The 24968-nt window shown below is 39.7% G+C and overlaps 1 protein-coding gene across 3 annotated transcripts in view; it reads right to left on the bottom strand.

Moving 5' to 3' along the window:
* The window catches only part of camk2g2 (calcium/calmodulin-dependent protein kinase (CaM kinase) II gamma 2), a 61649-nt gene that overhangs the window by 16741 nt on the left and 19940 nt on the right, over window positions 1–24968 (bottom strand). For all 3 annotated transcript variants that reach the window (XM_060872826.1, XM_060872827.1, XM_060872828.1), the window contains exons 3-13: window positions 20648–20707; window positions 13998–14052; window positions 13387–13452; window positions 11322–11394; window positions 9240–9342; window positions 8297–8380; window positions 8106–8200; window positions 7310–7432; window positions 4739–4822; window positions 4610–4652; window positions 1231–1271 (exon numbers count right to left, since the gene is read on the bottom strand). In XM_060872826.1, coding sequence (XP_060728809.1) covers window positions 1231–1271; window positions 4610–4652; window positions 4739–4822; window positions 7310–7432; window positions 8106–8200; window positions 8297–8380; window positions 9240–9342; window positions 11322–11394; window positions 13387–13452; window positions 13998–14052; window positions 20648–20707 — 827 coding nt within the window. The remainder of the gene's footprint in view (window positions 1–1230; window positions 1272–4609; window positions 4653–4738; window positions 4823–7309; window positions 7433–8105; window positions 8201–8296; window positions 8381–9239; window positions 9343–11321; window positions 11395–13386; window positions 13453–13997; window positions 14053–20647; window positions 20708–24968) is intronic.

Here is a 24968-nt window from a genome sequence, read left to right as displayed (position 1 = left end):
ATGTCTGATCAAACAGAAAAAAGTCCAATGAGGAGTAAAAAAAAAATTAATAGCATCTCAACCAATAAAAAAGAGGAAGATGGAAAAGTGAGGGGAGACATAGAACAGATCTCACCATCAAACAAACACTGGAGCTTGACTTCCTTTTCTGAACAGTGTGAAACATAGAAGGTAAAAAAACAAAAACAAGATAGCATAGGAGCAGAGAGGGGGGAAAAACGAAGGCCAATGAAAATAGGAATAGAAAAATATAGCTGTGCATTAGGGGATCTTTTAGAAAAAAACAAGAAGAGGAGGAATAACCACAAAAACTTTCAGAGAGATGAATGACGGACAATCAAGAAAACTAATTTAAAGGAATGTGTATATACACAATATATGTAACGTTATAAAAAAAACTCTATAAGTTGGGTTATCTAAGTAAATTGAGCCAAAAAGCTCATTTTGAAAGGAAGGTATTGTTTTATACTGTGGATAGAAGACCAACTGTTCACTGCATGCACTGAGACTAGTACAGGGAAGAGTAGACCTAACTTACATCAACACACTTACACCTGATCCCATTCTAAAACATTCAGACAGAAGAGGGGAGGGAAGGGAACGGAGAGGAGGGGGGAGGGATGGAAAAAGAGGAAGGGAGACAGGGAGGAAAGGGCAGGGAAGGGAGGGGAGGGAAGAGAAGAGAAGAAAGGAAAGAAGGATGGAAGGTTGGAGGAGAGAAAGAGAAGAGGAGGGAGGGCAGGAGGAAGTAAAGGAAAGGAAGGCAGGAGGGGAGAAAGGGAAGGGGAGGGAGAGGAGAAAGGGAAGGGGAGGGAGGGAGAGGAGAAAGGGAAGGGGAGGGAGGGAGAGGAGAAAGGGAAGGGGAGGGAGAGGAGAAAGGGAAGGGGAGGGAGGAAAGGATGGGAGGAAGGAAGGGAGGAAGGAAGGAAGACGGAAGGAAGGAAGGACGTTAAACAGAAAGAAGGAAGGAAGGTAAAGAGAAAGAAGGAAGGAAGGATTCAGAAGAAGGAGGTGTGTGAGTGAGTAGTCAGGAAACAGAGAGAGAGAGAGACAGAGGGAGAGAAAGACCACTGGCAGTGCTGTAAAAATGTAATTTATAGATCATATAAGCTTGAGTGAGTGAGTGATTTGGAGTGTGTGTGTGTGTGTGTGTGTGTGTGTGTGTGTGTGGGATATACAGAATAAAAAAATTACAGAGTGTGTGTGAAAGAGGGGTGAGGTATAGCTTACCTTCACTCCATCAGACTTTTTGTTCAGTAAACTTTTGCATGCTGAAAAACAAAAGACAAAACACAGAGTTTAGGACACATCTTTTAATGCTAATAGAACCTGCTGGTCAGAATAAGCACTGCATTCTAAGTATCTCCTGACGAACGCCAGAGGAGACTGGAGTCCGCAGTGCTGTGTGTCCTTCAGTTTGGTAGTTATCATTACAGCTGTTATATCCCCAAGCATTGGGAAACCAAGAAGCTGCATCATCATGTGGCATCCTCAATACCATCCAATATAACACACTATATTTATATATGCATGCATATATTGCAGTATTCCCCTTGAGACAAACACACACAAATATACAGAATGTTCACAGACAGATGGATACAAACATGAAGGCAACAGTGAATGTTGTTGACACAAGAGACAGAAATGAATAGAGTCTCCTTACAAACACATTACAAAACAGTCACTTGTCCTCCAGATTTTTTGTGAATCCTAAAATTCTCTTACCTTCCGATAGGCAAAAGATAGGAAGAGAGGCAAGAAAAAAAGGTTCAGATTAGAAGCAATCAGTGATTTGTTTTGGGGAAATGCTAGTAGAAATATTCTTTTTTTCATGCTTGGTCCATGCAGCGAGAAAGCTACTGCCTCGACATGCAGATTTGGATAACAAGCAGATACCTTTACTGCCTCCAGTGGGCTGACAGGAAGACCAACACAAGGCCCTTGTTTAACATGCAATAATCAGGCAGAAGGCTTACTAAATGCTAATGCTAAAGGCAAACCGGGCAAAGATTTTAGGGATAAGGCCAAATAAAAAGATGTTCAAAATATTACTTGAAGTTAGAAAGGACATTCAAAGTTATTTCCAAATAACTCTGTATCCCAGGGGTGTGAAAGATATGGTAAATTTCTAGTTTGGCAAGGTTTTAAATAAACAAACAAAAATAAACAAACAAACAAAATTATTATATAACATGCATTTTTTTAATTAAATGTGTTTTGTGGCCTGTAATTAGATTAATTGTGATATAAGAGCTAGTCTCTGTTATTCCCCTAGGGGCAAAATAGAGCAATAACTTCCATATTCAGTTCTGCACCCCTTATGGTGGCCGAAAGATAATACAGACAAAAAATAAATACATAAATAAAAATACTGCACTGAATTCTCTAACACTGGATTCAGTTCAATACAAACACACCCTCAAGCAGACCTTAGCCTCAAGGCAATGGACCAGCAGGCATGCCTTTTGGATACTGATGCAGGAAAGAGTCTATTATGCATCCAGTTTTCCATGCACACACCCACACACACACACACACACACACACACACACACACTCTCTCCCAGACACATGCTGAACAGCATAATAGGTCTGCTCAACTTAAACATGAACCCACTGCCCCTCTCTGGTCAGTGTAAGTGATCCAACGCTTCATATATGAAATTGCATGCTGACACATGAGCACAGAAACACACACACATACTCTCATACACACACTATTTCAACATATAGCATCATGTGTTTTCAATACAAGCAACACTGCCTTACAAGGCTGCATCCAAACCCAGTTTCACAGTGTGTACTGCAAGAGCGAGTTCCAATTTGGAAGACACAGTGCTAAATAATTACTGTAGCGTCGCACAATCATGAACTTGACATTTACTAAACTTCTCAACAGTCTGCTGTGTACAACGCCCCAGGATAAAGGGTTTAGGTATCACCCAGCAATCTACACATGAATATCTACCATGTGCTTCAAGCTCACGCAACAGAATGCATGATGATTCCTTCAAAGAGCCAACAAGCTAACAAGGAATAGATAATGCATTCAAACGATGTCTCTTCTTGGAACAACCTGTTTGCAGTAATTCATCTTTTAACAGGTTTATTAAAAAAACTTGTAGTGTTTTTGCATCAAACTCTACAGGAAATAATATACAGATTTGGCGGTATACCTGTCTCTATTTCATTTATTTTCTAGTGAAATGACCAATAGTAGTAAGACATTGTAGATTTGTGATATAATCTTGAAGACATTTCACCTTTCATCGAAAGGGAATAACAAAATTACCCATTAAATATAATGCAAAATACTGTCTAAATGCCTTATTTGCCACTATGCCATTGTGCAAGGATTTAATCAATTTTTTTTTTTTTTAAATTAAAACAAAAAAATCCCTGTTTGAGGAATTCCTTTGTGAGCAGGTGGGATTAAAAACAGTCCTCTACACTTCATTCAGTGCTAATGTTTAAAAGCAACATAGACTTGATTTCAGACTTGTCCCCCTCAGGTGAATGGAAAAATGTCTTCAAGTGACGATTTATCATGCGATCTATCATACGTCATTTATCATACGATCTAACATACGTCATTTATCATACGATCTATCATACGTCATTTATCATACTTCATTTATCATATGATTTATCATATTCAATTTATCATACATCATTTATCATAAGTCCCAGACTATAAGCTCCCTGGATTTCTGCTCTCCAGCTGCTGTGGCATATACTGCAATGTTACTTATTGCACATCATCACTGTCTCAAATTTTTCTAATCAGAAATGCATTTAAATAAAAATTTTTTCAGAAACACAAAAGTGTAGTCAGTTGTGTCTGCTGCTGACTAATCACGATATTTACATATGTTATGACCATCGTAACTGTTTTAAAAAGCAGCCTCTATATAACACATTACAATTCAAGATTTTCACTGATGTGGTGTAACCTTTACTTTTATGATAGTTATGATTGCTTGGGGATGATCAGGATGGTGAAAGGCTTTAGAGAAAGGAATTGAATGACTCCGGCCTATACTCAGGAGCATCTTATTGTCCAAAATATGGTTCTAATACTAGACATTTTACACTGAACCATCTGCTGAACTTGCCTACACAACTGTGCCCAGCACTAGCATGTTTGCCCATCTGTGTGTCGATCAGAGTGTGTGCAGTGAGAGTCGGTGCGTTCAGGGCAGACCATTCTCCCGCGTGCCAAACATGCGGGCAGAGTGAAGACTGAGAGGCAGACAGTGACCCTCTCCACACATACCTTCCTGTGCCAGCGCAGCCGTGCTGGTGGTGGGGGCGGCGGGGCTCGTGTGCTGCCGGCCCACTATTGGACAAAGAAGCATTCCGTTGGGAAGAACTAACGTGAGGCTTTGGCCCTTTACTAATGACAACTCACCCCATGCCCTCAAGTATCACACATCAAGCAAATCTCATGGCAGTTAATACATTTCTATAGTCAGTCAGATGGTGTGAGGAAATACAGTGCCAAGACACAAGATCCTGAAAATAAAGCTCTATTGTTCTAAGAAATGTGTGCTGACATACACTGGTAGTTTGGCTAATTCAGCACTCTTAGTCTACAAATAACTCACCAGAGAAGTTTCTAGACACAAGCATGGTAGTCAGAATGGCCCCCTGAAGAAATAAGACAAAATTCAATTTGTTTATAGAATAAAGTCAAACAGAGTAGAAACATTGCATCGATATAGTGAGCGACGCACCTTCAGTTTTCTCCTGGCATTGAATTTGCGCAGACACTCAACAGTCTCTTGGCGATGCATCATGGAAGCCACAGTGGAGCGTTGCTGCATGGGAAAGAGAAGTCAGAGGATTTAGGAGGAAGAAGGGAATCACATCATATATCACAATCAGCTCCCTTGCTCGGATTTAATGAGGAAAAAAAACAAAAAATAGATCATGAAATTCAGCCCAGACAATATCCGAGTCAATCAAGCAGACTGTCCCAACATGCCACATATTCAACAGAGCACAAGATATTAACAACTGAACCGTGCCAGGAAATAATCATGCCGGTCTTTTGAGACTTTCAGTATTCTTCTGCAGTCATGTTCTGTTGAGCCACTGACTATGATCATGGACTGGGTTAGCTTAGAGTACAGAAAGCTCAGACGGAGGGTCTAAGGTTTAAAATAAAGATTCATTTAATACTATATGAGCAAATAAATGATCATACTGTATATAATAAGAAAGTAACAGAACTCCTTTGCTGCAGGGGGTAGAATTTAAGCAGTTACAGGAAGCAGTATGAAGAAGCTACATAGTTAAAACTGTAAAAAGAAAAGAAAAGAAAAAAAAAAAAAAAAAAAGCATTAAAGCATAAAGAGGAGACACCTCATTTGTCAGTTTGTCACTGCTGGGATACTGCTTACTGTGTTTCAGCTATCAGGAGCTTTTTCACACTTCTCACTTAGCTTTCACAAGTGCAGAGGTCGGAGAGTGTTGACTGCACCATGCCACGATTAAACGGTTTCAAGATATTAAACTTTAAACCAAAGCAACTGGCAGTAAAAGAATGAGGTTAATAGCAAAAGAAGTTCTGAAAAAGGCTCAGAAATAAAACTGAAAGTTTTAGTGCTAAAAGTGAAATTAAAAAAAAAGGAACAAAATCATAAAAGTATGTGTGTGTACATTATGTAAAACCACTGAAAGAAGGTTTTAGTGGTGATATGGGAACAGCTTCTCCATCGCTTCTAAGTATCTAAGACGGATGTGTTTAGCTTTGCGGCAGTTCTCAGAAAGAAACAGATACGCCATCAAAAAGACAGCAGTGAACAGACTCGGTCTAAATGAGCAAAAAGGACAAAGTTAGTCCTGCACTCTAGTGAAAGGAGTATTGTGTCTGAACTGAACTCATTTTCTATTCATCCAGTGATTCACTTTATTACTGAATTCTCAGCGTCTAAATCCTATTCTCTGTATAGTGCACTACATTAACACTCAGTATTGATACTGCACCGCACATCTAGTGTACAACCGGTGCAGTGCTTTCTTGATGCGTAAAGAGTTATTTTAGGAACAAAGATAGAAATTTACATCTAAGCGTTTAGTATTACAACACCTCTATATATATATGACTTGATTATTTGAAATGATTATAGTGATGAAGACGTGTTTCTGGAGTGCTGACTAATAAGTGTGTCTGAATTCAGTTTGTCGTCACCTTCACTGCTGCCCCCTCTACAGTGCCCTATAAAAAGTATATAATGAGTGAGGGTGCAATTTTAGACACAGCAGGAATGTTTCTCCAACACCTTGACTGAACAGAAGAGCCAATAATTACACTTCTCAGTGCGCAGCATCAAATCCTGTGGAATTCATGGTGGATGGGAGCAGATGACTAGCTTGCTGACTAGGTAGAGTTTATTTCTGCCAGAACTCTCTCTTCTCTGTGTTAATACAAACTACAGCTGAAACAGCGCTTCCTATTTCGGAGCCGTCTCAGCACTTTATTCAATCCAGCAGTCAGATGCTCCACCCATGAGATTACAGAGGACCTGATATCTTTTGTGGACTTTTCTGGAGACATCCTTTAAAATGCTATATGACTGGCTCGCTGCACTTCCATGTGCTTGCTTCAAGCAAAACAAACTTCTGATCAGTGATACAATGAGCTTTTTAAAGCAACATACAGTGACTGGAGTTGAAAAGACCAGCCACAGAATTTTACTGTTGAAATTATTTGAGAGTTCTGGTGTGAAACACAATGCTGAGTAAGTGGTCTGTGGTTGCTCATCTGTCAAGTCAGTCAAACTTCCTCTTCTTGAGAAAGTAGGCAGTTCATTGACTTTTAGCAAAGCTAAACATCACAGAGCTGAAATGCTGGCTAAAGACTTTCTGAATTTTTGTTGACAAAAAACAACAACAATTTACTACATCTTAACATGCTTCTATTATTTATGTTATAGCGATTATGACAAATCGTTGTCACCTGAGAAATCATTTGGTCATTTGTTTATTGCAAATTAACTGGCTAACATTATTACATTATGCTACCATAGGTAATTAGATTAATCAGGTTTCTGGGAAAACAAAGTATGAAACTGGGCAGCACACTGGAGCTCTCTCTTGGCCGGTGGGCGAGTAAATAAATTGATGATTTTCTCATCCCTGCTACTGGGTATTACAATTTCATGTGCTGGCAGATGGCGTACAAAGTGATGTGCTTAAATTAAATATCACTAATTTAAAAGTAAAACAGGAAATCTTTTGGTAAGGAAGAAGCCAAATCCATCCGTTATAACATATCTCAAATTGAGAGTTCAGACACTTACGCAGACCCATGGGTGCTTGAGAGCCTGGTCAGCAGTTATCCTCTTAGCTGGGTTTATGGTCAGCATCTGGTTGATGAGGTTTTTGGCTTCGGGAGTAACTGTGTCCCACTCGGGAGAGGGAAACTAAAAGAAAAACACATGATAAAAAAATAAAAAATAAAAAATAAATAGATAATAAGCATAATACACTTTGAGGAAAATTTAAGTCACAAACAGATGCACTGTGAACATGCTTCAATAAGAGAACTGCAATAATAATAGTAAGACCAAAACAAACAAAAAAAACAACAACCCAGTGGTCATCTCTAGTTACAAAATATATACTGAATGATCTATGTTTATTTTTAAATCGCTTCAAACATTTTTATAATCAAGTATCAGAAATCAAATCGTTATGAAGTTAAAAGCTGAATTCCCTCTATTTAGGATTGATGGATGAGGGTGGGCAAACTGTGATTGATTAGAAAGTGACTGAACGCTACATCTCAGCCAATTCAGAATAGATAGGGACATAAAGTCTGGGCTGTTCGTTCTTGGTCGATACGGCTGGCTGTGGGTGTGACGTTCTGCATGGCACGGATCTAACTGATTAGACTGCTGGCCAATTCAACTAGTCTAAATGCCGCAAAGCAACAATGCAACAAATACTTTTATCTGGCATGAACTGATCTGAAATGAAATCTAAAGAAGAAATGAAAGTAATCAATGAAAAACCGCTAAAGAAAATATACATTTAATTCCATATTATAACAGGTAGAGACAAGAGAGTAGCATTACTGCAGATCGGCTTACTCACGTCATAAGCTCCTGCCTTGATCTGCTGGTAGAGTTTGTGTTGGTCCTCATCCCAGAATGGTGGATAGCCCACCAGCAAGATGTACAGGATCACACCTACACACAAACACACTGTGTTAATGCCAGCAGAATGAAGCCTTAAAGGTGGTCAGACAAACAAAAAAAAAAGCTCTAGCAGCAGAGAAGACATACCGCACGCCCAGATGTCCACAGGCTTGCCATACGGGTCCTTCCTCAGAACCTCGGGTGAGAGATAGCCAGGAGTACCAGCAAAACCTGCCCAGAGAAAACAGTAACCCATAGAAACTTAAACTACAGTGAAAAGACATTGCTGTAGTATTTTCCTACACTAAGACTTTTTTATTTCATCAAACTGATGCTGAATCCTATTCAACTGCCTGTTCAGTTTCTATTTTGTTTACTTAATGCCTATTTATTTCATTTTTTTAAGTTACTCTATTGTACAGTCTTGTGTATGGTCCATTGTCTAACTGTCTGCATTAGTCTTCTGCTGTTTCATGTGAAACGTTGCACCGTGTCTTAGAGAAACAATAATTCGCCCCTCACTCGACACGCTGGTGATGAAAAACATTGACAAAGCAAACTCTGAAGTTCCTTTTGATTGGGTTTCAAGTTATGCTCACACTGTTAAGCACTTTAAGCTAGGATAAAGAGGACTTTGTTGATTGTTAATGCTTATTCCTTTCTTAGAAATCCAGAAAAGCATATTTTGTAAATACACAGTTAAATGTGACAAGAACCGGACGAGCAAGCTTGTCGTATTAATGACCTGCACAGTACTTTCAGAGGTCAATGTGCACACTACACATTAGCACAGGTCATCCCCAGTCAACATCCTCCTAAAGCCCTACTTAACAGCAGCACTGGATCCTCTACAGCCTCACGGAGAGTAAAAAGAAACAAGGGTATGATTAAAGATTGGAAATGAAAGGAATGAAAGAATAATGAATGAAAGGAGCAGCTTGTATAATTGCAATTCAAATAAGACCAATTTTACGGCACTATATTTTGCATAAAACAAAAAGTTGTGTATGAATAGTGACTAAATTGAATTTGCAAGGAATAAGAATGTCTCAAATCTAGTTAAAGAAACGGTGCTGAAGCAGATTCTTACCAAACCAGGCTTGCTGGTCTCCCTGCACCTCAATGGCCAGCCCAAAGTCAGCCAGCTTTACTGCTGCCCCCTTCATCTTACTGGCCAACAGCAAGTTCTCCGGCTAAGACACAGAAAGAGAGAGTCTGTCGTTTTTCCAGAGGCTCAAAAATCTTTAGAAGAACTACAAAGTTCTGAGATTATTTTAGAACTAGTCTTCCTAATTTGTGTTTCTGCCACACTGGAAAATAACAGCAGTATATTCTGTTACAATACAGTAAACATTGTGGGGTTTTACATGGTGTTGCACAAAGCTCATAATCTATTACTAAAGCATGTCAGTAGAGCATGTGTTTCAATTACATTCTGTAAGCTTGAGTTTGACCAATCGGCATCATTCAGTTCATCAAGCTCCACCCCAATCTTTTAAAAAAAAAAACCCAAAAAAAAACCCAACAACCCAGAGTCAAACAATCAGGTAAAAAGTGAAGAATCTGACATTTTCTCCTCTGTTATAATGCTGTGTGGCCTTCATTAGAAGAACTTTTTATTGAACTGCGACTGCTGGCTCTTCAGCCTGCTCATCATCCTAAAGCCAATTATGGTGAAGGTTATACTGAGCATTCAGAGAGAGGGCTTTAACAACTGTGATAAGCATTAGAAGACATCAGCGTACACAGCACATCCCATTAGGGGACTTTCATCATTGCTCACTTGGAATGTTAAGCAGACTTTCATTCGGGTATAGTGAGTAGTGAGTGCAGGAAGGTGGATGTGATAAAGTCTTTGAGCTGTTTAATTCACGCAGTAGCAGTGAGAAGGGTGTGTTGGTTCATGTGAACAGGGCAGAGGTAAGCACCGATGATCACGTCGCTACTGCAGAGGTTCAGCACACAATAAAGAGAATCCTTCATTTAGAATCAATAAACTTCAAAATGTAAACTTGAGGTTGTCCCTGCTTTAATCATTCAAAATAATAATTAGCAGATGTGTTGAATAAGCTATAAATCTGCATTCTCTCCATCTCTCGTAGGCCAGGAGTGATGAATTGAATTAGAGGAGGCATATTAAGTCTAGCCCACTCCCTCCCATACTGCAGTCTGACGTCACAGCCCTTACTATGGTAACCATGCCATCATGCCCCTTTCTCTCTTTAGATCATTGTTTGTTTCTATGTCTGCCTGCTGTCTCTGGTTAAAGGTAAGCTGCGAGAGACAGTGAAATGAATCTAAGCCTAGAGAAACCCTTTATTAGTCACATATTCATTACAGCAGAGTGAAATTCTTTGTCACATTTCCCCGTTTGTTAGGAGGCTGAGGTCAGAGAACAGTTCAGCTACGATATGGTGCCTCTGGATCAAAGAGGGTTATGGGTCTTGCTCATAGGACCAACTGTACCAGCTTAAACCTGTAACTATCTGAACAGTATCCCAGAGTCTTACCCATTGAGCTTCTGCTGCCAAAAGCTTGTTAGACAGAGAGAGGCATTAAAAGACTGCACTCTCTATCACTAGATCACCCTGTAACCTATTCTGCCCTGTTCTCAGAAAGGTCCACGTTCTCCCTAGGAACTATAATGGGGCATAATTCTCCACATTTCTTGTTCTTCCTCCCATTTACATGCACGAAATCACATGGATCTCATCACCTAGAGCGCACTGGATGATCTGTACTACTTTTTGTGTGCAAACAATGGTGCCAAATGAACTGTTGAGATGCATAGTGTGAGGAAACAAAACACAGCAAATGCTGAATCTAATGGAACTTCCAGTATCCATTATGAACCATAAACGATAGATCTGTCCCCCGTGCATTAGATGTTGTTTTTCCTGCTATTGTGGCTGCTGGTTGGCCAACCACACCCTGATATCAACACTCAGAGGTACTCAAACAAAACGGTTGTTGAAGGAGAAAAACAGAAAAAAAAACTGGAGGCAGTTCTCCAGGGCAGTGAATGACGTTTTGCAGGCTTTGCAGTGCAAGCCTGTGTGTGCACATGCTATGTAACGCAGGTGCCAAGTGAAGGAGGTTCAAGCGGGATTGGGGTCATCTGATGACGTGCTCTGCTTTCGGCACAGGTTTCCATAACAACGGCATGACTCACCTTCAAGTCCCTGTGCACAATGTCATGCTGGTGAATGTGGCTCACGCTCTCCAGGATCTGATTAATGCAGTGACTGAGAGAGACAAAAAGAGAGACGGAGAAAATCAAAGAGGCGGGGAAAGAAAACCAATCTCTTAATACCAGCATACTAAGAAAATAAAACAAGCTGCTGTATATTTCTAACCAGCAGGTATGGATGGTTCTGATTTTATGGTTTGAAACTCACAGCCAGAAAACATCCACAGAGTATAAATAGATAAATTGACCATGCCACCTAAGGGCCAAAGCAAACTTTCTACTGTTGATCATTCATCATTGCACACTATGTCGACAGTCTGAAACAAGACATTTTGTCGTTTGAAAAGCTTATATAGGCTTTACAATAACTCTTAGAATAGCTACCATGCTTATTAAAAAAAAGAGGAAGAAAAAAAAAGAAAAAAGAAAGCACAGGCACCAGTGGAGTTAAAGTGTATCCAGAGATAGAAGGAAAAACTAATTATTATTGAAGGTCAGGGTTAATTTGGAGGTTGCCTTGCCCTTTACTTTGTAGAATCAAGTGACAAAAATGAAGCTAAGCTGGCAGCCTGTGGGTGGCACACACAACACTGTGTATGTGCTATAATCTGGGAAACTAGGCAGCAGGCTTGGCCTCCAGGCTGCCCACTGCTACAGTGAAGTTGGCCTAGATTATCTCTCAGTCTGATCCGTCACAGCAGCTTCCATGGGTGAGCATTAAATATGCTCAAAAAAAGTAAGATACCTTGAACACAAAAAAAAAAAAAACTCTAATAAATTCTGAATAGCTATAACTCATGTCCAGCTTTCCCAGATAGACTCCAAATCAACAGTCAACCTGACCAGCATCAAGCTGTTACTGAATAAGAACAAATAACTAAAATGTAACAGGATGTCCTTGGCAGCAGTGGCATTATTTCACTTATCTTTGTGACCACCCTCACGTTCTTTTTCTTCTAATTATTAATTCATAAACAGGAAATAAAACTCAACACTGTTGTATTTGTGCTTTGCATATTGTCCATTTCATCTGCACTTCTACTGACACATAGCACAGAAATAAGATGTGGTTGATCGATTTACCCTGATGCACTTCATGCCCTCCAAACCTCATGCTTTTACAATAAGTCTTAGGATTAACTCCATCTCCTAGATAAGACGACTTGCTCCGGCAACCTACAACACACCGGTATTACTCCCAGCTTTTAACTAAGATTTCCTTTGGTGTTAAGCCCATTTTTGCAAGTAATTCTCTGAAGCTTTAAACACATTAGCCCAAAGCTAATCCTAGTAATGGACTTCAAAGACTTTACACATGAAATTCATGAAAATCTTTTGTGATGAGGAGAACTTCTCAGTGTAAAAGGTATAGCAATGTTCTTTGTTTTTTTTTTTTACTTTCGACAGGTTTTAGAGCTGCTGTCGGATGTCAGAGGCATTTCTGGTGAACTTGAAAATTTCAATAAGTGTCTGTATTCTAGAACACAGCAGGGCTCATCTTTTAAGGTTATGCTCAGACATGCAGCTAAAATCTGTGTGTGTTTTTTTTTTTTTAAATATCTAGCGTGAGAAAGATTTTCTGTATGAGATAAAAGAAATAAAGTTCAGTTCTAGGTTCTCCTTTTTTCTTTTCTTTTTTACCCTAGGTGTCCACGAACCTGCGTCCATTGACGAATATTCTGACCCTATACAGTTATGACATGCGGTACGTGCATCTTTAAGAAAATGAAAATAAAGGGGATTAAAAAGCTCTTCAGGTTTTGTTTTGCTGTCTAGACTGATTACGTTTCTAACACGCAAGGACGAACAATGCTCTTACTCAAACACAATCAGGGTTGGTAGCCAACTTTTACCTAATAGATGTAAGCACACTTTCAACAAAGTCTACATTACAGCTAAATAATATGCAGATAATATCATTGTTCTTCTGTGACTATTATTTTAGGCAGATTAACAGAGTTTTATTTACAATAATGGCCTGGAAAACACTCTTCCATAACAGGACTTTGTTTGTGTGTATACTTTGCAGGTACTGAACTGAACCCACCTGGCGTCAGCTTCACTGTAATACTCTCTAGCAACAATGTCTTCAAAAAGCTCTCCGCCAGTGACACTAGAGGGGGAAAAAAACAAGGGGTTTGTGATGATCACATGGTGGAAACATATTCAAAAGCAACAGACAAATACAGAACGTAGACGTATTGATTATAAATGAAAAAAAAAGTAAGAGAGTTAATCAGGACTAGCTTTTTCAGCATTGTTTCAACTGTATAAATTATTCACCCAAACAACAGGCATCTGGTAATAATAAATAAAAAAAAAAATTTAAATCCAGTGAAATAAAAGATCCTGCCTCTCCAATAATGTGGAGTTTTTTTGGCCACACTAGCACTTTTTGGTGCAGAAACCCATTAAAATATAAGTGACGAGTGTTCTTGTGCCATACTGATAGAGAACAGCAGACCTTCATCAGCTTAAAAAAAAAAGTTCCTCATGACAGGGATTTGGAATAACAGTGCAGAAAACTTTCACTGAACTAAATAAAAACCAAACTGAACTGAAATACATCCGCTGAGAATGCAGAAAAGCGCCACCACATCAATGTATTATCCAGTAGAGAGAGAAAGAAAAAAAAGAAATGTCAGCTGAGATACTCACAGGTCAAAGACAAGGTAATGAAAACCTTCCTCTGAGATACTGTCATGGAGTCGCACTGAGAAAAGAGGCAAAGTGAGAGAAGGTGTCAGATACAGAAGGTGTGTCATATATGTGTCAGAAAGAACAGGAGAGTCGAGAGAGTTTGTTTAATGATTCAGATTCAACAGTCAGGCCTGAAGTGAGCCACATAAAGAACGACAGGAGTGACATCTACCCAGGTTCATATAGATCGCTTGGTACATCACGCATCCATGACGCAGTTCACAAAAGACAGAAACTGTGAGAACTCGACATTATACAAGGAGAAACGTGCAATCAGAAGACTCAGATTGAGGAGGGACATTAAAAGTAATAAAGACAGAAATTCACAGCTTTATCTCCAACACTACAGACATTACATATCGGTGTCCTAATAGTTTAGATCATGAAGGATGTACAGTTCATTACATTTGGCACATACAAAGCAAAAAAAATCCTACAAGTAACAGTGTAATAAATGGTAATAAAGTAAACCAACTCAGTAATTGTAGTGACGTCCCTTTGGGTTTTTTTCCCCCTCTTAGACCCAAGTAGAGGTTGTGCAGATTTCTAAGGACATTAAGCTGGTAGGTTTTACTGAGTGTTTTGTAGAATCTGTTATTCAGTCGACTCGGTCACGTGTTCCTTTTATTGCAACCCAGGAGTCTTCATTATGTTTTTTTGTCTGATGTGTTCTCTTACATAATATTATGCTTTCTTTACAGACATTCAAACATTTGTCACTATTTTTGCTTGGAAACCTAAAATAGGTTTGTACTGATGCAATAAGGTAGAATTCATAACATGAATATCCAGGAAAAAAGTGTGCACCAAAAAAATGAGGGTGCACAAGACCCTGCTTTTTGAACAGTACTGATTCATTCGAACCTGCATCCTCAACTCTAACTGCTTGTGCATCACTAGTCCTGCTCCTTTACCAACTGGGGTCATATTTTGTCACATTTTGGTTAGTTGGCTCCAATGCCATCTGCAGTTTTGTGTGTTTGAGCTAAACAACTTATAAGACCATCTGTCTTACATCCAACACGTCATTAATTCATTACTTATTTCCTCGGGTCAGGGAAAACATGTTGAATTTTTTTTTTTTTGCAGCTTCTTGTCATGCCTCGTAGAGGGGTTTGTCTCAGTGATTGAGTTTTGAAAGGTTAGAAAGCGGTGGAGCGAACAGGGTCAAATTTCAGTTTGATTCAACTTTATTTGCAGATGTGAGATGTAAAATCCAAGGCAGAAACACACAACACACAATTTGAATTTGCTGCATGTACAAGTTAAGGTTAGGTAGTTTAACCATGTTAGCTAAATTTAGTAAAACATGCAGCAAGCTGTGAAATGAATTTAAAAGTGGAACGTGATGTCAAGTGGAACGTGTCATTCAGTGTACTTTATAACACATAGATAATCTGCACATTCATACAATATACAGCAGGTGTGATTTTCGTTCTACTTTTTCTGCCATACATTACATTTACGGCATTTGACAGATGCCCTTATCCAGAGCGATTTACTTTTATCTAATTTTATACAACTGAGCAATTGAGGGTCAAAAGCCCTGCTCAAAGGGCCCAGCAGTGGCACTTCGGTGGACCTGGGATTCAATCTCACAACCTTCCGATTGGTAGTTCAACACCTTAACCGCTAGGCTACCACATCCACATACATGTAATATTTTGTGCTTCTTGACAGAAGTTTGAAGAACTGAATATTATTATTTTTATTATTATGGATTAGCAGTGGATGCATAACCGAGACCCAAACTGACCACTTGTTATTTCCCTCTGATTAGCCATCAGCTCCCTGATCATACGACCCTCATCAACCGCCCGAGAAGGATAAAGGCTTCTTCTGAGACACATGAAAATAGTACAACACATCTTTCTGAAATGCTGCATCACAGGGCAGACTGCTGTACAAGGTAGAAAGATGGCACATACACAAACTCATAGAGGCCCATGATTGGCCATCGTCAGTGTGAATGACAGGAGAGTGTGTGTCATCTTTCCCACCCAGAGAGCACAGAAAATTTGCTCCTTTGTCTCTTGGACACTGATTGCTGTGGCATTATCTGTGGGATTATGTATCCGTGACATGTTTGAAGTGTCATGAAGTAGTGAAGATGCGCTGAGACAAATATTTGCATTACAGAATGATTTGAGATGAGACGACCTGTCAGTGGTCGATTTAAACAGATCTTGCTTGGTCTAAGCTGTATGACACATTTCCAGGAATGTATTTTACATTAAATGCCCATCTAGAAGTATTATGTAACACAATCCATCCAGTAAGTAGTTTTAAAACATGTAAGTGCTGCTCGAGTACCATTAAGTATTGCTAAGTGTGTGTTGAATGTGGATGAGCGCAGAAGAATGAGAGTAAAAGGATCTTTTTCTTCCTCTCCAAATTGCGCCCTTTGTTGGGAGTTTATTTGCAGTCAGAGCAGACAACAAGATAAGCTGTCCCTTTGAGACAGAGAGCGTGAGAGAAGGAGAGAGAGAGAACGAGTGAGAGAAAGAGAGAGGAGAGAGAGAGAGAGAGAGAGAGCAGAGAAGGGGCAGATGCTGAAAGATGTGATAAAAAGAGAAGAAGGAAAGTAAAAGAAAAGAAACAGGCCAAAAGTAGAAGACAAGATGGACAGATCAGGTGCAGCTGGGCAGGCATGACAGGAGGACAGACATGCTGATGTGTTAGACAGTGCTCTTCGCCGCCATTATGCAAACAGACTGAAGGAATATCTTGGTATATATCTTATAATGCTGTTCATCCCTCCGATACACTTCCTGTTTCTAGCTGCACTAAAGTCGCTGTAGAGACTCTTTACTACGATTATGTTGTTTTATTTTTTCCTAAAATTTGTCAAACATCTGATTATAGTGCCACAGAAATTGATATAAACCCTATTTCTGTTTACATTGCTCAGAGCATCCAGTTGGGATTTGTGTCTAGTTCTTTTATGCATAATCAACGCCTGATATTCATATGTAATCAACGTCTGATGTTCCTGTGTCCCACCTGTTATTAACAGTATCTCACAGAAATAAGTGCACCCCTCACCTTTTTGTAAATATTTTATTATATCTTTTCTTGTGACAACACTGAAGAAATGACACTTTTCTACAATATAAAGTAGAGAGTGTATAGCTCGTATAACAGTGTCAATTTGCCGTCCCCTCACAATAACTCAACACACAGTCTTTAATGTCTAAACCGCTGGCAACAAAAGTAAGTACACCCCTAAGTGAAAATGCCAAATTTTGCCCAATTAGCCATTTTCTCTCCCTGGTGTCATGTGACTCGTTAGTGTTACAAGGTCTCAGGTGTGAATAGACAGCAGGTTTGTTAAATTTGGTGTTACCGCTCTCACTCTCTCATACTGGACACTGGAAGTTCAACATGGCACCTCATGACAAAGAACTCTCTAAGGATCTGAAAAAAAGAATTGTTGCTCTACATAAAGATGGCGTAGGCTATAAGAAGATTGCCAAGACCCTTAAACTGAGCTGCAGCACGGTGGCCAAGACCATACAGCTGTTTAACTGGACAGGTTCCACTCAGAACAGGTCTCGCCATGTCGACCAAAGAAATTGAGTGTACGTGGTCAGCATCATATACAGAGATTGTGTTTGGGAAATAGACTTATGAATGCTGCCAGCATTGCTGCAGAGACTGATGGGGTGGGGGGTCAGACTGTCAGCGCTCAGACCATACGCCACACACTGCATCAAATTGGTCTGCATGGCTGTCGTTCCAGAAGGGAGCCTCTTCTAAAGATGATGCGCAAGAAAGCCAGCAACAGTTTGTTGAAGACAAGCAGACTAAGGACATGGGATTACTGAAACCATGTCCTGTGGTCTGATGAGACCAAGATAAACTTATTTGGTTCAGATGGTGTCAAGCGTGTGTGGTGGTAACCAGGTGAGGAATATAAAGACAAGTGTGGTCTTACCTACAGTCAAGCATGGTGGTGGGAGTTTCATGGTCTGGGGCTGCATGAGTGCTGCTGGCACTGGGGAGCTACAGTTCATTGAGGGAACCATGAATGCCAACATGTACTGTGACAAATTGAAATAAAGCATGATCCCCTCCCTTCTGAGACTGGGCCATAGGGCAGTATTCCAACATGATAATGACCCCAAACACACCTCCAAGACGACCAATGCCTTGCTAAAGAAGTTGATTGTAAAGGTGATGGACTGGCCAAGCATGTCTCCAGACCTAAACCCTTTTGAGCATCTGTGGGGCATCCTAAAACTGAAGGTGTTGGAGCACAAGGTCTGGCACAACATCCACCAGCTCCGTGCAGTGCTGGAAAATTATGGTGGTCACACAAAATATGGACATTTTCCCTTAGGGGTGTACTCATGTTTGTGGCCAGCAGTTTAAACATTAATGGCTGTTTGTTGAGTTATTTTGAGGGGACAGCAAATTGACACTGTTATACAAACTGTACACTCACTACTTTACATTTTAGCTAAGAGTCCTTTCTTCAGTGTTGTCAAATGAAAAGATATAATAAAATATTTACAAAAATGTGGGGGGCGTACACACTTCTGTGAGATACTGTAACAGTAAAGGGTGAACCAAATGGCTGATTACATTGTGCCTGTGCCGAACCCATAGTTAACATAATGGCATATCTGTAAAGCAATCAACTGATCAATACACAGGATGGCTCTCCAGTTCTCCAGTAGAAGGTCCTAACTGTATCTGTCTATTGTTTGAAGGCCATTTGTTACCAGGTATATAGTCTGGTCACACAGACAGTATCTTTGGGTTAAGTTCCAGAAGACAGCTATACTACAAGGAAGCATTCTAATACATTGGCGAGCCACCCAATGACCGGCAGCCAAATTCAAGCCAAGGACAAGCTAGATAATATCCCAAATAAAAATAGCTAATGAAGGCTGAAGCATTATTTATTTTCATTATCTAGGTACTAAATTTACTATGGATTCAAAAAAGATTTTTGAAACCTACCCAATGTCTAAAATAACGTACGGTCATGAAGGTGTGGAGCACAGCTAGAAACAAAGGAAGCTTGGTTTGTGTTGTAACGCGAAAAAGGTGTTTGAAGGACGAGTTCAATTCTACACTCACTAGTACAAAACATTCAGAATTGAACAGAACTGCTGCGGTATAAACGGCTGTCAGGATGAGATTGTTATTCCAACAAATATGGAAGTAATCAGAAATATAAAGACAAGAATTACAGACGTAGTCAGAGGTGTGAAGGCAAATAAAGTTACTGTCAGAAGGAACCTCATCTGTGTTCAACAGATTTCTCATTCAACAGAAGCGCAGCAACTCCACACTCGTGTAAGGTAAGATGATACAGCCTTTATTTTCATGATTTTGCATGAGGTCATACTTGTTATGCTGAGCTCCATGCGCATTCTCCTTCACTTAATGCAAATTGGCCTCGTATTATTGCACCAGTTCTCGCTCTCTCTGTCTGCGTCTCATTTGCTTAACACTGTCTCTTTCCTTTATGTCGAGCTGGGGAAGTTAAACAAAAAACTGTAAAGGTACAGCCACATAAAATACCATATTCTCAAAGATCCCAAAAGCAGTGAAGCTGACTATTTGTTAACATCAGTTTCCTTTTTTTTTTTTATGCTTAACCATTTGCAGTAAGCGGTTTAAAATAAGAGACTCCTATAAATATAAACAAATTACTGAGTTAAACCATCGTGACTCAGAACAGGAAAAAGCAGTAGCTGAAAATCAATGAATGAAGGCAGTTAATGCGTTTTGCAGACCTACGATAGACATGTATGTTTCCATGTTAACAAATGTGGCCTTTTTTGCCTTGCAAACTTCATATCCCACCTCCTGTATTAATGTAAATACTGACTTGACTTTTTTATTTATAACAATACACAAACCCTGTGTCCAAACACACAAGACGTGTTTATTGTAAAACTAGAGAGATAAAAAACATTCTTCTTTTCCATTCGTTTTTAAACATTCTTTATGGCATTGAAATTAATTTTAATTAATTCTCTAACATTTAGGTTTTTACAAAAGTACATCACCCCCAGGATCTACAGTGTCTATTAGAAAATAACTGACACAAACTGACTAGAAAATGTTGACACAAACAAGCATTCTGACCTGAAAGTCAGTTTTCCAAACAGGTTTTCAGCAACTTTTGCTAAGGCCACAGTAGCGTAATGTATTGGATTTTCCAGGCCTTCCAGGTTATTTGCTCAAGTGAGGATTTAAAAAATGCCCACTGCTCCTTTAAATAAGTTGTATCATCGCTTCACTAATCAGTCCAACCTGGATACATGAAATTAAATACAAAAAACTGAATAAAACAACTCTTATTATCTCTAATCTCTGCTCTGATGAGTTGCCTTCAGCTAAATCATTTACATAAAAACACAAGATAAACTTCAGCTGAAGCTACAGATGCCACACTGGTTCATTTTTAGAAAACTGGTGTCATAAAACTACAGACAGGTTCTTCATACACTGATCATTACTGCGATAGTGTGCTCAGGGACTAGGTTTGGTCTTCTGATGTAGTTTGCTAGGTCTGAAAACCCTGAACTAGAGCGGCACTGTGTGTGCGCGCGTGTGTGTGTGTGTGCGAGAGAGAGATAGGCACTCACCTATGTTGGGGTGTTTGAGCAGACGGCAGATCCGAGCTTCTCGCTCCAATTTCTGGTGATCTGTGGAAAGAAGGACAAAGACTCCTTAAAAGTATGTCTGACACTTACCTTTAAAACAAACCTTGCATTAACATGAACTTAACAAACTGCCAAACAAATACTGCACTAGACTGCAGCAAAGTCATTTCTTATTTTAGGAACAGATGAGGAAATGAACCTGTGGTGAGTCTACTAGCCTTGTGCATACTGATTTTCACTGCTCAGGATTCAACTTTAAACTGCAATCAGGATTTTTCTAAATCACTAACTGTAAATAAAATAAATGAATAAATAAATAAATAAAAACACCACACTGTGAAGATCTTCAGGATAAGAACAGTGTTATATCACAGTACCACATACCCTTAAGAGCTTTTGCGCTTGTGGCTCACATTAATACACTGAACAATTTCCCAAAACACTTTATCCCCAAGACTGACGCCTGCTTCTGTGGACAATTTCACAAGCACTGTCCTGTGCTCATCTCAGGACTTGTCCATCACCTGCTCATATTGTACATCTGTACAACACACTCGTTTTAACAGTACACATCTGACAAAGTGTAGGTCCTACACTGTAGGATCTACAAGAATATGATTTATAATCTCACAGAAAAGGACTGGTTCTAAAGGCTTCTTCCTCGTGTCATGTCGGCTCGCATCGTTAGGGATCTATATCTAGATTGTTAAAAAAGACTACATAAATCTAAAATTTAATTGCAAGTCTGATGAATAGAATAATCCAGGATATGGCAGTGTGTGTTTGTAGTTAGACAATGTAAAAAGAAATGTGGCCTGTAGCTACACAGATAAATGTGAGAGGCATTAACCCAGTGGAGCAGACAGAACCGAAGCCTGATGCTTGCCTAATGAAAACGTTGCAGTATTTCAGGTCGGCTGGGGAATTCAACAGGAACTACGGGGGGCCTTGAAACGCATAAACATCTAAGAACACACCAAGCGAGCCAATACATCAAAATATTTTCTGTGTGCCAAGTACCCCAGATAAACCAAGAGGCTTAGACGCACCCACACATAACCTATGGTTACAGCACAGCAATAAATCAAGCTCACAGGCCCCACACAGTGCAGCCACACAGCATAACACACAGAGGAGATGGGAACGCTGAGAAACTTTTAGACAACTACTGTAAGAGAGCTCCAATGAAAGCAGCAGGAATGTTAATGCATATACATAACATATGCTCACATACGCATGCACACACACACACAAACACACTTCTACACACTCCGTCTTCCCAGGGAAGAGCCAGAGTGCTGGTTACGGCTGTCATCTCCAGCGGCAGGACTGGAATTCTAATCATGCATTCAGTGCAGCAGGTCCTGCTGGGTCTGCTCTCTCTCTCACTCCTGCTCGTCCAAGTAGGGACTTTGAGCTGCCAGATAGAAATAAATCAGCGTTAACACCATAGTCCTGAAACTCCAACATGACGGCAGGATGCTGCATCAGCTATAGTGACTAGTATTACTTTTTTTTTTTTTTTAAATCTGCTTTATGTTAAACAATAGATCTATGACACATCTATGCCACACAAATCAGTTCATCCATACTTCAAGTAGTCAACACTGAACTCACACAAGATCAAAAGAGCAAGGCTTTTCCAATACAGCTCAGAATATGTATTCTTTAGCTATATTGAAAGAATTGCATAGTAGTTTAGCAACGATCCAGGTAATCTGCCCAATTTTTTTCAGCAATGGGCCATCAAGTGTGTGTATGTGTGTGTGTGTTTGCAGCAGGATCAGAGGTCTTATTATCTAACCGCATTAAGTCTGGACACTCAATATTCAGTGCCACTGCCGCTCTTTGCAGAACAGTTAATCTGCCTCCTAGCTGTTCTGAGGATGAACACACTATAGGAGTATGTGACCCCACAGAAAAAAGTCTGCATGCAAACAAAACCCAACACACACATACACACTCCTGCACATATTACAGCCCTGTCAAGATTACTGAATTTTTAATATTCCCCTCATAAGGCCTTGTCCAAATAAAGGCCATGAAAAGGCTCTTTTCTTCTCCTATCACACTGCAAGAACAATTACGAATGTGTAAATTAGCAGGAAAAGTAAAACGCTTGTTTGATAAATTGCTAAGTTATAAGTTAAGTAACTTAAAGTTTTTTGTTACTCTGAGAAACCTTTAGTCAAGCACTGTGCATTCCACCTAAACAGTTTCTACATCATCAAGAAGCAGCATCTCTTGCGTAAGATTGAATCATCAGCGTAGATTCGACAACCTACAAAGCAAAACCAAATTTCCTGAGCTGTAACAAGCCTTTGTTTTATGAAATCACAGGTCATCTTTCAGGCTGTGTGATGTACAAGCATATCAGATTGCTCATGATGTCATAGATGTGACTCAACAAAATGGGTTCCCAAACACGGACGAGCAGAAATACAGCATCATGCTGCTGTGGTCATAGAGTAAAAAGACTACACTCCTGTTCCCCAAATAAGACAGACAGACTGATTTTATTGCTATGGCACCAGTTGGCAAGGCAATACCATCCTCCTGGAACTGGAGGCTCGGAGTGTATTAGGGTTCACCTCGTCGCCCCTCCTGCAACAGACAGTCTAATGCATCAGTTTCTATCAAGCACTTCCATTAGCAATCAGACTGACCACATGTGAAATTGCTCTGCACAAGCCGGGGCTTGCAGACAAATCAGTCCTGCAGTGTGGATGATTAATCTGAATGGCAGCAGGAAAGGGCTGAGGCCTGTGCAGATATATGCATGAACATGCTTTCTCTCACTCACTTACACAGCATCTCCCTTAGTAACAGCTTTTTCTGCTGAAAGATAATCAGCTCATCTCTTTGCAGTATTCAGTCTGGTAAAACGAGCAACCAAGATTCTCCACGTCGAAGTTTTACCCTTTTAAGTAGAGTTTCTGACCTTGATACAGACTACAATATTAAGCACAACAAAAGCAGTACTAAAACAATAGGCTGTAGATACAATCAGCAGCATTAGTGCTTTGGGTTTTCATTCATCCATCATTCTCTTCATTCTCCAAACCAAGTTCAGGTAGATATTTAAACTGCCTGACTTGACAGATTCACCACAGTAGGAATTTATCCAGTGATTTCTGATCCTGAACATTCCTAATGGAAAGTTAGCACAATGCACTGTGAATCTGTAGGAATAGGAATCTGAAGGCTTAACCATCGAGTTTAAAGAGTGTAATATTTCATAACCCAAGTTACTAATAAAAGAATGTGAGTTATTAATATTTGCATATGTAGCAAATAAATCCACGTTCTAATTAGCTATTGAAAGAAAATTATAAACCTAACTAAACTAATGTTTATTTGAATAAATGTACAGCACTCAAGCTGTGAAATTCACTGTGGAGGTAAAACAAGAAAAACAAACAGATCAACATCAACAGGCTTCTTAAACAGCTAGAAACTTTGAAATAGGCAAGATTTAGGTCTAAAGGTAGCTGACAATATTAAAGGCAGGGATGAATATCTTCTTGTTAACTGAAGCAGAGAAAGTGAAGGTCTCTCACAGCTCAAGTCGAAGTTCGAAAAGATCTGGAAAGGTGTTGAACTGCTACAGAGAGAGGACTTAGTGAGTGATGCTTACACACCAGTATCTGCTGAGCTCTACACCTGCAACTGAAACTGGCAGCAACCTAAATGAGATGATGACTTCAGGCACAATGCTCGAACCAATGAGTCCGAGTGAACTAAGTGACCTCTAATTTCCACTGTTAGTAGAGGGTGGGTTTTTCCTCCTGCATGGGAAAGGGTATTGTTTTAAACAGAGGAGGCTGACTACAATTATATAAGCACACGTCCTTATCTTGGCTGAGAACAAAAGGGGGGGGGGGGGGAGAGAGAGAAGGAGAGAAAGAGAGAGGGAGAGAGAGGAGTAAAGTGGTAATATTATAGAATATTTTATGGGGAAATTTGTCCTTATTTAAAATGTAGTTATGTAAATTATATATAATAAAAAAAAAAAAACCTATTCAGAACCCTTTCCATCAACTAATAAAGAAAATGGAAACACCTTTGTTTTGTCACCAAGAAGTCCATGAGTATAAATCTGGACAATGTTACAACCAACTATGTCCAAGAGAACAAGAGAGTGGCTGTGCTCGTGGTGTGGGAGGGTAACATGCTCCCTCTCCCCTGTCCATCACAGCAACGTTTTAGGAGTCTGAGGTTCATGCATGCAGCAGAGGGCAGATAGCTCATTCCTCTGTGTGTTGCAGCATAAGCAGAGTTTAGAAAGCTTCACATGTCTCAG

This window comes from Tachysurus vachellii, chromosome 6 (assembly GCF_030014155.1).
Source record: "Tachysurus vachellii isolate PV-2020 chromosome 6, HZAU_Pvac_v1, whole genome shotgun sequence".
NCBI classification, from domain to species: domain Eukaryota; kingdom Metazoa; phylum Chordata; class Actinopteri; order Siluriformes; family Bagridae; genus Tachysurus; species Tachysurus vachellii.
This window is presented reverse-complemented; position numbering and strand designations above follow the sequence as displayed.